Source organism: Nyctereutes procyonoides, unplaced genomic scaffold (assembly GCF_905146905.1).
Source record: "Nyctereutes procyonoides isolate TBG_1078 unplaced genomic scaffold, NYPRO_anot_genome, whole genome shotgun sequence".
In the NCBI taxonomy this organism is placed as follows: domain Eukaryota; kingdom Metazoa; phylum Chordata; class Mammalia; order Carnivora; family Canidae; genus Nyctereutes; species Nyctereutes procyonoides.
In genome coordinates, this window is record NW_026575049.1 from 68,489,505 (window position 1) to 68,502,265 (window position 12,761).

Here is a 12,761-nt window from a genome sequence, read left to right on the forward strand (position 1 = left end):
GTATTCAGGTATATTTTGAACTTGTGTGACTATTCAAAAAAGTAATAATATAAGTATACTTAAGTTAATAGTGATTTTATTAATGGAAAATTCTCTCTTTGAGTTAAACTGTATTTTTTGTGAGGTGGGTCAGATTTCTACATGAGAGTTTAGCAATTTTTTAATTAAAAAAAGATATTTTGTAGAAAACATCCTTCACTTTTCCTTGCTCTTTAATTAGATTGTACTCATGTAAAATAACTACATGAAGTCAACAAGTGTCTTTTGCGTACCAAACTGTGGTAGGTATAAAATTAGAAGGTGAAGCAAAAATTTCTCATGAGGTCATAGATATAAAACTAAAAATTTTACATAATGTTGTTTACTTAAGTTATACCTTTGTTTACACTTATCTTTTAAATATTATTTAGTATGATTTATGAACTTTCTAGTAAATGTAACCTTATATACATGGGAGGAAGATAAACATTTTTTACACTTTCTTGGTAGTATTGTTTTTGACAGCGTAGAACATTGAGGCCTTCTGGAGAATGCCTCATTTTACATAGTCAGCAAGTTGTAAATGGGAATTAGAACTCAGGTTCTTTGAAATCTATGCAGTATTTTTTTTTTTCATCATATTTCCCAAGTCAGTATTCTTTTGCCATTTGGTATTTTCTTCTTTAAAAAAATTCCTTGAAGTTAAAAGTAACTTGATTTTTCTTCATAAGAAGTTTTGGTGCCTTCAGTTCAATAGAATTTACAACTGAAAGGAACCTTAGATTCGGTCTTATGTATATAGGAATTTTATTTGAGCCAGCGCTGGCATTACTTACCAGTGGACAAGAGGACTTTTCATCCATAAATGATACTGGGACAGTTTGTTATTTGTTTGAGGGGAAAAAAAATAGATCCGTACCTCAAACCATATACACATCAGTTTTGGTTGGTTTAAAGATGAAAGTCAAAACTATAAAACTATTAGATTATAGATGAAAAAAACCTTTGTGACCTCAGAGTAGGGAAAGATTTTAAAATAAGCTATAAGAAAGAAAGACTGAAAAAAATGCAATAACATTGAAATTAAGAACCTTTACTTAGCAAAGACTATAATGAAAATGAAAAATGTAACAGGGAGACATTATTTAAAACACGTGTAATTGACAAAGGAATAATATCCAAAATATATAGCAAATGTCTTCAATCAATGAGAAAGATAAAAATCCAATGAGAAAATGTGCTGAAGACTTGAGTGGCACATTGCAGAATTGGAAATCTGATGTAGTAAACAGGAGTAAGGTGCTCAGCCTTCTTGTTAAGTGGAGAAATGTAAGTGGAACTGCAGTGAGATACTAACACCTGACAGATTGCAAAAATGGAAAGTCAAACAATTTCAAGTGTTGACGAGGATATAGAACAAGTAGAATAGTTAAAAAGTTTGGGTGGGAGCTTAAATGTTGCAGCCACTTTGGAAAATAGCTTTGGAAAATAGCTTCATTATTTCCTGAAGATGAAGGCATTCATTCCCAACAAGCTAGACCTCACACACATGTGTGTGCCAATAGATGTCTACAAGCACCTGAAGAGCAAAATTGTTCATATCATAGCGAAAAACTAGACACAACATAATTTCCATCAACGGTGGAATTGATAAATACATTATAATATATTCATTTGGTGAAATGTCCTACAACAGTGAAGATAAATTATAGTGAAAGCATGAAAAACTAATGGGATAGAGCCAGGAACCTGATAATGATAAAAGCAACCTTGGAAGAATATATGCAATATAGCTTCATTTATATAAGATGAAAAGTTCTACAAAATAACAGTATATTCACAGCTATAAGCTTAGGTGATAAAACCATAAAATTAAGGAATTGACAAACACTACAATCGGTATAATACTTAGCTCTGAAGGAACTGAGAGGAGAATGGGATGGGCAAAACTAAAAGGGACATCAAAAGTTAATACACTTTTTCTGAAACTGTGTGGTGGGTCTACACATAATATCTAATAACATGTATTATATTTTTAAAAACTTACTATGGAGTACTTACTACATGAAAAAGGTTAGAGAAGAGTACAGTGTAGTGCAGTTCCTTCTGTAATGCCAAACTTCCAAACATTGGAAAACATGAAAATGTGTATTTTAAGGAAATCTTCAACTCTAGTACTAGAATTTGATTGCTCTTTTAGAACAATATTTCATTGGGTTCTGAATTTTATTCCATGAATTATTTATACCATACCACTTGAAGGAATACTGCTTCTTGGACTTGGTGATGTGTGTATTGGTATTTTGCTTTATGCAATGCTTGATTTCTTGTTAATGTTAATGTAGTTTGAACAAAACGCCTCTCTCCTTGAAGTAGATATATTTATTTATTCAGCTACTTATTGTAGCTGTACCTGCAAGATGCAATTTAGAGAAATTTAGAAAAATTCTAAACTGACCATAATTGTGAATAGAAATGTTAAGGTCTTGAAAATAATGAGATAGAAGAGTGACTTCTAATTCATTTGTATTACCTTAATGTGTGCTAAATATCATTTACTCTCTGTTCTCTAGTCAATCACGAATAAATTAATCCGGTAAAGGTTACATATACAACTGTGATAAAATTTTGAGAGAAGTTTTAGCTTAAAATTTTTTTGTAACATTATTTAAATGTATTATAGTAAATGTTTTGTTATGATCCTTTCTGTAGGCTTGTGTACTCCAAATTATGTTTAAGTGATTAAATATTTTTCTGCTTTCCTTCAAATTAGAAATCCAATCAAATAGAAATGTAACTTTGACAATAATAGATGAGTGCAATTAGGGCATTTACTAATTTGTACTTTTAAATTGGATGAATTGGTCTTTTTTTTCCTCTAGTATTTCCTTTTAAAAAAGGCTCTAGCTCTCAGCAGTTCTTGGAAATAGTGTATGTAGGAGATAACGTTAGCTCATGAGGAGATGATGTTAGCTTTTTTGTGTGTCATTTAAATTTAATCTACTGTCTGGTATCAGCAGGAAGAAAATGTATTATAAAGGCAAAATGACAGTGTTGTCTGTAAATGACCACATCCCCAGTGGTTAGTTATGTCCTCCGGGTGAATTCATAGCTGTCAGTGCTTTTATTTCATTTTAATAAAATCTTACTCTTTTTGGTTCTTGGACGATTGAGAGAGTGGTTCTATAACTACATATAAATTGCAAAAGATTAGATATGTTTTTTGCCACTTGGTGTTAATCTTCAAAATATGCATCCTTGGGTGACTGCTCTTTTTCTTTGGTGCATTAAAATTCCTAAGTTGTGATTGTTTTTCTTCCTATGAGCGTACTTGGAAAACAGCTATAAAATATACAATAGCTTTTCCACAGCTCATTTTGTAAAAGAAAAAAAAAAGAGGAAGAAGAAAGAAAAAAAGAAAAGAAAAACGAATGCTTTCCAAATTAAAAAGAGAAAACATTGAAAATAAGAGGAATTCAGGTTGCACACATCAGTCCTTCTTAATGGTTATGATAATTACAAGAGAAACTATGGAAAACTGATTTGTATTTTAGTTCCATTTCTTCAGGATTAATGCATCCTTTGCACCACTTCTAAAATTAGAACATAATATTATTTAAGTTTGCACTTATAATCCCATGAATATGTTAAAAGGCACTTCCCAAAAATATGCTTCTCATAATAAGTGGCTCATATCTTGTTCTCACTGTGACTCTGGGTTTGCCAATATTTTGCCTGCCCTTATCTGCTTTTAGAATCAGAGTTAACTGAGCCTTATTGAAGGAATTAGAGAGCTTTCCATCTTTTTCTGGTCTCAGGAAGACTTTGAATATTCAGAAAAATTTTAAATCCATTGAGGTCTGGTTTGGAGAGAGATTAGAAAGATTTTTAATTACTGATTGTATTTTTAAAATATTATCAGTCTAATTCCAAAAGACACACACACACATACATACCTTTTTTTCTAAGTCAGTTTGGTATATAATCTCTAAGATCATTGTCCATCTTGGCTGTATTTACAAATACATCGGCACAAAGCACTTGCAGTATACCACCAAGTTTTATGTGTGCCTATGTCATTGTTTTCATTTCAAAATTTGCGTGTATCTTCTCCCTTTTTGTCTATCAATATTGCTAGATTTTTGTCTACTTTATAACTTTCTAAAAACTACCCTTTGTTTTAGACTTCATGTCTGTGTGGCTTTTTAGTTGAAGTGTATATAGTTGGGTTTTTTGTTTGTTTGTTTCTTTATGGAGGGAGGGGAGCAGAGGAAGAGGAACAGAGAATCTTAAGCAGGCTCTAGGCCCAGCATGGAGCCCAACACGGGACTTGATCTCATGACCCTGAGGTCATGACCTGAGCTGAAATCAAGAGTTAGATGCTTAACCTGTTGAGCCACCTCGGTGCCCAGAAGTATGTATAGTTTGGTATAGATTTTAAAAACTTATTCAATGAGTAATATTTCTCTAGGTTTAAATTATAGGATCAAATATTACATTAGTTTATAGGAATGTCATTTTTGATCTTGGTGCTGGAATCCCCTGTATGAACAATTTTAGAAGAAACAGTTGATCATGGATGACATACATTGGTCCTCTTTCTCTTTAGATATTTACTAAATACCTAATATTTACCACTTAAAATTTAAATGCTAAGTATATCCAACTGAGTAAAAAATACCGAAAATGACCATTTCTTTCACTTCGGGTTTGTGATGCCTTATTAAAAGAATGTAATTAGTTTCCTTTTTTAAAAAGTATTTTACCTTTTCTATTCTTAGAATATTATGCCTTTGTATTTAACATCTTGGCCTGTGAGAATTTAGGACTGTTGTAATTTAATGTTGCTTAGAGATTCATCTGAATCTTTAAAATACTTATGAATAAGAGCATGGTTGTATCTTAGCCTATTAGAAGCAAACCTCATTTATAGAATATTCGAGGTTCAGGCAGAAGCTATGAATATTTCTGTCCTGACTCTTGTCCCTCTTGCTACCCAGCATTCCTGACTCTGATGATTGTGGTGTTCTCAGGGAAGGGAAGGCTTCCTTTAAAGTCCGAGGAATAACAGGGAACAATTTCCAAGCGCAGCAATGTGCGCAAGCTCAGAATCTGGTGGTTTGTCTTGGCTTCAAAACTCTAGCCATGAGCCAGGGTCATCTGAGAGATAAATTAGGGGTGGTTGATACCGTAATGAAAGGTTTCTAAACGTGAAACTATAACTTGATTTTTAAAAATCAGACATTCACAATTCTTTTTAGCAATGTGGTGTTACATAAATACGGTGTTCCACTGCAAGTCCATTCTTATGAAGTCTTGTATATAGTTTGTAAAATAACTCTGGCCTATAAAATAATCCCCTACCAAATTTGTATAATCTCTGTTTTCAGCTTCTATTTCTACTCTTTATCTCCAAATTTTATTTCACTCCTTTCTTTTAACAAACTTAAAGGAAATAGAAATGTTTTTAATTGCAGATACACATAGGACTTATGGCCAGATCCTCATGAAATTAAATTGCCAGTACCAGATAGATCATATTCATTATAGCTTTCAACATTGTCTTTTTTTTTTTTTAATTTGGGTATGTAGACAACAATGCTTATTTTTTATTGGCAGCTTTTCTTGTAATGCTCCCTTTTCTATATTAGTGTATATTAGAAAACTCCTGTGAGGACCAAAAACAATTGAAACAAGCTATGTTTGCTTGAGAGATTTGATCAAAATCTCTCTTCCTATAATATTTTTTAATCCTACAAAGAAAGAAGTTATTGGGGAAAAGAAGTATAAAATAAGTAAAAAATAAGCTAGCCATTTCAAGGGATTAGTGAATTATGGATATGAAAGTTGGGGGACTCAGTTTCCATACTGAGAATTATTTTTCATATTTCTTTTTCTAATGTTTGATTGTCACTCTTAAGCAAATGTCTTTTAATTAGTTAATTGATAACTTTGCTTTTTTTCTTTGATTCCTTGAGAAGTGAGAAGAATATTTTAGCTCTTTTTCCTTTTTTTAGGTTTAGATAATATTATGGTACTTATATAAGTGCCAGATTTATTAGACTTTAAAGTCTAAGTTTGTAATGAAATTGTATTGATACTGAAATTTTGAATCAGTTTGTGTTTAGTTGTGTTCTTCTCATAATTTAGAATTATATCACTGTATTCTTTTTTTATTTGTTAGATACACACAAATCCATGTTTTTATCAGTCTTCCGAGAAGAGCCAGCTCTTACCATTGAAGAAAAATCTATGGCGCTGGTTGAGTCCTGGAGACAGTTTTTCTTTGCTAATCGACAAGTACATTTTCTGTGTTTTCTCTACACACTCTGAAACAGAAATGGAATGTACTTTAAGGTAAGATTGCCTGATGAAATGAGATTAAGTAATGGTAATTATAACCTGAGGGCGCCTGGGTGGGTCAGTGGGTTAAGCATCCATTGGCCTTCGGCTCAGGTCAGGATCCCAGGTTTCCTTGGATCAAGCCCCCTGTCCCTCCCGCTCCCTCTGCTACTCTCCCTGCTCATGCTGGCTCTCTGTTTCAAATAAATAAACAAAATCTTTAAAATGGTAATTGTAACCTAATGATAATTAGGTTACTTAATTGGTAATTGTAACCTAATTCCTCAGCCATCCACAAATGCTCCAGTAGAAACTTTTCTAGGATTAAACTATGTTGGCAGTATAGGAGTTACATGGGATGCATGTGGTTATGTGTTTGTATTTCTCTAGAAAACATTTGACATTGGAAACCTACACCTCAATAGTGATTGCCTGCATATGTGGTTTCTTTTGCCAATGTGTTCAGAATGTATTTTCCATCTAATAGTACCCAAGATAGTTAATTTGAAACCAACTATATTTTCTTAACCTTTCCTTTTAGCTTTTGTAGTTTTATTAAGTTATTAATCCCTCTGGCTTAGACTACATGCATATAACTCCTCTTTCTTATGAAAATAACGGAAAATATAGAATTGGGAAACTGAGGATGTGAGATATTACAATAAACATCTGATGTAAAGTTAAAATTAATGCACTAGTTTTGTTGAGGCAGTCATTAGCAGATATTATTTGCCTCTATTTCAGCTGTTAAATTATACTCTACATAAACTAGATTTATAGAAGTAGGTAGACAAAAGTACACAGAATGTGTTCTGTAATTACAGTAGTATTAAAAATCAGCCAGTTGTGGGTTAAATGGGTGTATGCATCTGTTAAAACTGACCAAATCATGTGCTTCAGATCTGTATATTGCAGTAAATACAAATTACATCTACAGTTTTTCAAACTAGGAAATGAAAAATTATGTGAGGAAATGGTTTGGTTTTTGATTTCAGTTAAATGAAATTCAGTCACTGTTGCTTGCAACTTTACCTGTCTTCCTCTTCTTTTTTCTCTTATTACACAGGTAGAAACAATGCTATTTTTAACCAGCTATTGAAATGAGAAATATAAAGATTTAATTTTTTTTTATTACAGTAAATTTCCACAGTGGAATTAAATCATTTTTAAAAAAATCAGGAAAATATTGCACATCTCTATAAACAGAACACAATCATTGCCTTATGCTTAAAGTATTATATGTCAATTTTAATTTTATTTATATCCATTCAAACAAGCTTGTCCCCTTAACTTGAAAGACTAGTGCTGTACCTTAAATAAATGAGATTGTGGGCTGACTAAATTCTGAATATTTTTAGTATTGACAAAAGTAAGAATACAATCCAGCAGCACTGTACTTTTTTAGGTTATTTATTATGAGTAATATCATTTGGTATATTGTTGCTGTGAAGCTGTGTTTTGAAAGAGGTAATATTTTGCGCATGATTTGGTCATTGTGTGCCTGGATTAGAGCAACCAAATTAATTGTGTTATTTTATATTTTAAAAACCCATGTGCTTTGTGGCAGTGGTTGGGTCCCTGATGCCATTATGAAGTTTTTCTTCCAGCCAGTTGTGAATATAAAAAAGATTTGAACAACAAAAGAACAGCATAAAAACCTGAGAAAACAAAGCTTGCCATTTCTTTCACTTTTCATTTTACTCATACTGTTTTCCATGTAGTAGTCAGATTCTGTATAAGAAATCCTATTTATAACAAACTCCTGGAGAGTATAAGGGTCTGTTCACATCAGTTCTCATCAGTTTGTTCATTTCTCACTCTTTTCTGTATATATTTCTGTGAAATTATTCTGCTAGAAATACCAAAACCCATACTTTTTTGAGAAGTCAGAGAAAGCCAAATTAAAAAAAAAAACAACAACTTAGTTTTATGTTTTTTTAAATTACATTATGGCATATTTCATTCAGAAGCACCAACATTAATTTTTCATTCTTTCTGCCTCTCTAGTAGCAAGTGCTCAGCAAAGATTGGGTTCTTAAATATATGAATGAGATATTGTATAGCGTTTTGTTTTTGTTTCTGAATTTTGTATCTGAATTTCACTGATGAAGTACAACATTGTCTCTCTAGGGAGATTATTTTCCATAAGACACTGTTAAGAAAAGTACAGTAAACCTCATGTCATGCAAAGTTATTTTTTTTCAAATTGTTTAAGCTCTTAATTTTTAGGTTTCATATAAAAAGCTAATTTTATTCACTTTAATTTCAACAAAACAGTAAAATGAAAATACCACTATAGTATGATAATATACATGTCTACAATTCATTTATGATTTTAAAAATTTATTTCTAGATCCAATTCATTTATGTTAGCATATTTTATATTAAAGATAAAAAATGTATAATTTATATTTAAATTTAATTTGGAGTATATTTTTAAGATTTAAGGATAACTTAATTGCTAAAACAGACTTTAAAAAGAAGAAAGCAGTTTTCCGCATTACCCAAGGAGGAGTCTTTACAGCGTTATTCTTCATGAATGCCCTGTGGGGTACCTAGCACCCCCCAAAGCCACCAGAACAAGCTTCCTGTCGGAGTCAGGGATTCCTGTCAAAACTTAAAGGAAAACTTTCATAGAGTCTGGAGCCTTTGATGTCCCAGAAATGAAGGAGGAGGATGTCCTCAAATTCCTTGCAGCAGGAGCCCACTTTGTTGGCACCAACCTTGACTTCCAAATGGAACAGTGTGTCTACCAGAGGAAAACAGTGCATCTACATCATAAATTGAAGAGAAACTGGGAGAAACTTCTGCTGGCAGCTCGTGCCACTCTTGCTGTTGAAGACCCTGTTGATGTCAGTGTCACATCATCTGGGAATACTGCCAGCGAGCTGTGTTGAAGTTTGCTGCTGCGCCAGAGCCGCTCCTGCTGCTGGCTGCCTCACTCCTGAAACCTTCACTAACCAGATCTAGGCAGCTTCTGGTAATTACTGAATCAAGGGCTGATCCTCTCACGGAGGCGTCTCATGTTAACCTGCCTACCATCGCTCCGTGTAAGACAGACTCTCCTCTGCACTCATGGACATTGCCATTTCTTGCACCAAGGGAGGCCAGTAGTGAGTCTGATGTGGTGGACGCTCGTGTGGGAAGTACTGTGTGTGCATGGCGTTCCCTGTGAACACCCTTGGCAAGTCAGGCCTGATCTCTGCTTGCACAGAGATCCTCAAGAGCTTGAAAAGGAAGAGATGCCTGTTGCCGAAAAGGCTGTGACCAACAAGGAGGTTCAGGGTGAATGCTCTGCTCCAGCTCCTGACTTCACCACTACCCAACCTGAAGTTGCAGGCTGGTCTGAAGGTGTGCACGTGGCCTCTGTGTCTCTTCAGCAGTTCCCTGCTGAAGACTGGCACACTCAGCCTGCCCCTGAAGACTGGTCTGCAGCCTCCACTTCTCAGGCCATTATTGAATAGGTAGAAAGACCCACCGAGTGGTCTTAAAGTGCTCTTCCACAAAGGCAGACAAAATGGAAATAAAGTTGATGGAAAATAAATGGTTTCTAAAAGTTGAAAAAAAAAAGAATTGGTGGATTCATACTTCCCAATTTCAAAACCTACTACAAAGCTATAGTAATGAAGACAGTATGGTACTAGCATAAAGAAAGACATATAGATCAGTGAAATAGTACTGAGGGTCCAGAAATAAGCCCCTGCATTATGGCCAACTGATTTTTGGCAAGAGTGCCAAGACAATTAAATGGGAAAAACAATAGTCTTTTCAACAAATGGTGTTGGGACAAGTGGATAGCCACATGCAAAGGAATGAAGTTGGACTCCTATGTCACACCATATAAAAATGGATCAGAGACCTAAATATTAGAGCTAAAACTATGAAATTAGGAAGAAATACAGACATAAATCTTTGTGACTTTGGATTAGGCAGTGGTTTCTTAGATATAACACCGAAAGCACAAGCAAAGAAAGAGTGGATAAATTGGACTTCATCATGATTAAAAGCTTCCTTGCTTCTAAGACACCATAAGATTGTGGAAAGACAGTTCACAGAATGAGAGGAAATATTTGTAGATCATATATCTGATGAGGAACTTACATCCAGAATATATAAAGAAGTCTTACAATCCAACAATAAAAAGGCAAGACTAATTAAAAATGCATGAAGGATTTGAGTAGACATTTCCCCAAAGAAGATATTCAAATGGCGATTATCCACGCACATGAAAAGATCACATGATTAGTCATTAGGAAAATGCAAATCAAAACCACAATGGGATAAGACCGCACATCTTCTAAAAAGGGTGTACTCAAAAAGACATATAATAACAAGTGTAGTTGAGGATGTGTAGAAATTAAAATGCTTATGCATTGCTGGTGGGGTTGTAAAATGATATAGTGTCTGGAATGTATTCTGATGGTTACTCAAAATTTTAAACAAGGAATTACATGTGGTATGTAATCTACTCCCAGGTATGTACCCCAAAGATTTGAAAACATGTGCCTACACAAAAACTTGTATGGTTCCATTTCTGTGAAATGTGTAGAAAATGTGAATCCATAGAGGCAGAGGTAGATTAGCAGTTACCAAGGGCTGGAGAAAAAGGGAATGCAAGGGGACTACTAATTCATACAGGATTTCTCTTTGAGGTGATGCATAGGATCTAAAATTAGATGCTGATGATGGGTGCATTATAGATTAATTTTGTGAATGTCCTAAAAACTGCTAAGTTCTACTTAGCATGAATTTTTGTTTAAATGAATCAAATCTCAATAAAGCTATTATTTTAAAAAAGTAACTCAATTAGCTTTATTATCCTGTATTTAGGCAAGTTTCCAATTTTTAGTTTTTTTATTTAGCAAATTCTGGTAGCATTACATTATAAATCCCGTGATGGTTGATTGCTCATAGAAGGATTGGAGATAAAATAAAAACACAGCTGTATCAGAGTGACAATATTTGACATTTAAATAAAAGTATAATAAAATAATGTGTACTTTGACCTATTTGGAACTAAATAACAATTAGAATTTTGTTCGTGGATTAGATTATCTTTTGTTGTCACATTTATTCTTGGCAAATATTTAAAAAAGTTCTCTATGGGACACAAAGTGTGTATTCATCTTGAATTTCTGCCACAAGAGAAGATAAACTAGAAATAGAATGGACAATGTTGCTTAGTTTCTAATATCATAAATTGTGGAAAGCCATTGCGCAATTGAATTTTTCTTAATATTTTTTCAAATTAAATATTAAGAGAATTTAAGGAAACATCGTAACTTGGAAGCACACCTGTATCTTCTGAGTAAAATGGATCTGAATATTGGAAGGGGAGTGAGGTATGATAGTTGGGAGAATCATACGTTTTCAGTCTATCTCCAGGCACAGTACCTGACACACCGAGGGGTTATACAAATACTTACGGAATGGAAAGGCGCAGTGTAGGGAATACAGGCAGTGATATTGTAATGGTGTTGTAACAGATGCCTGAGCACAGCACAACCTGTAGAGAAGCTGAGTCGCTGTGTCGTACACCTGAAACTAAGGTAACACTGTGAGTCCACAATGCTCAAATAAAAACAGGTATTTATTGAATGAGAAAAACTGCCCCATTGCATAGTAATGTAGTTGTCTTTGGCTGATTTCTGCCATTGAAATGCAGTCGGCCTTTGGAGATGATTCCTATATAAGCAATAAAACAAGCCATCAAGTAGTGTCTTCTCAGCTGGACACATTTCTAAAATCTCTGTCTTCCATTTTTACACACAGTGAAATTCACCCCTTTTAAATGTGCAGTTCAATGTCCTTTGGCAAATGTATGTAGTAGTGCAATTTCCACCACAGTGAGCTAGAGAACATTTCCATTTCCCTAGGAAGCACCCTCATGCTCCACCCCCAGGCCGGGGCAACCACTGATCTGATTTCTGTCCCTGTAACTTTATGTCTTCAGAATGTGGTAGGAATGGAATTATATGATATGTAGCCTTTTGGTGTCGACTTCTTTGACTTAACAAAATGCCTTGGAGATTCATCCCTGTTGTGTATCAGTAGTTTATTCGTTACTATTTCTGGATAATATTTCCATCTATATTTTCAGATTTTCAAAAAAGTACATTTGTTGGATTGTATGTCTGTATAATGAATAATGACCCGTCAGCTTTGGATGATCTTATTGCACTTTGCAGCAAGTGGGAGGTAGTTGGTTCTGCTAGTATGTTCCACACGTGACCGTGGATGCTCCTAAATATCAGAACATTTAGCTTCCAGTTGGACTACAGGTTTGGGGAGATTTCACAAATGGCTATCCTGGCTAGAACTCCAGTGGCAGCCACGTGTGAACATGACATCAGGATTTTATTTTTTTTCTTCAAAAGCCAAATTAGCTTATCTGATATTCTTGCGGTTTGCTTTTTCTCTTTGGATGCTGGGTAGCGATG

At 34.1% G+C, this 12,761-nt stretch overlaps 1 protein-coding gene across 2 annotated transcripts in view; it reads left to right on the plus strand.

The window, feature by feature from the left end:
• Nucleotides 1-12,761, plus strand: part of APLF (aprataxin and PNKP like factor) — a 69,595-nt gene that overhangs the window by 18,062 nt on the left and 38,772 nt on the right. For both annotated transcript variants that reach the window (XM_055329202.1, XM_055329203.1), the window contains exon 3: nucleotides 6,164-6,336. In XM_055329202.1, coding sequence (XP_055185177.1) covers nucleotides 6,164-6,336 — 173 coding nt within the window. The remainder of the gene's footprint in view (nucleotides 1-6,163; nucleotides 6,337-12,761) is intronic.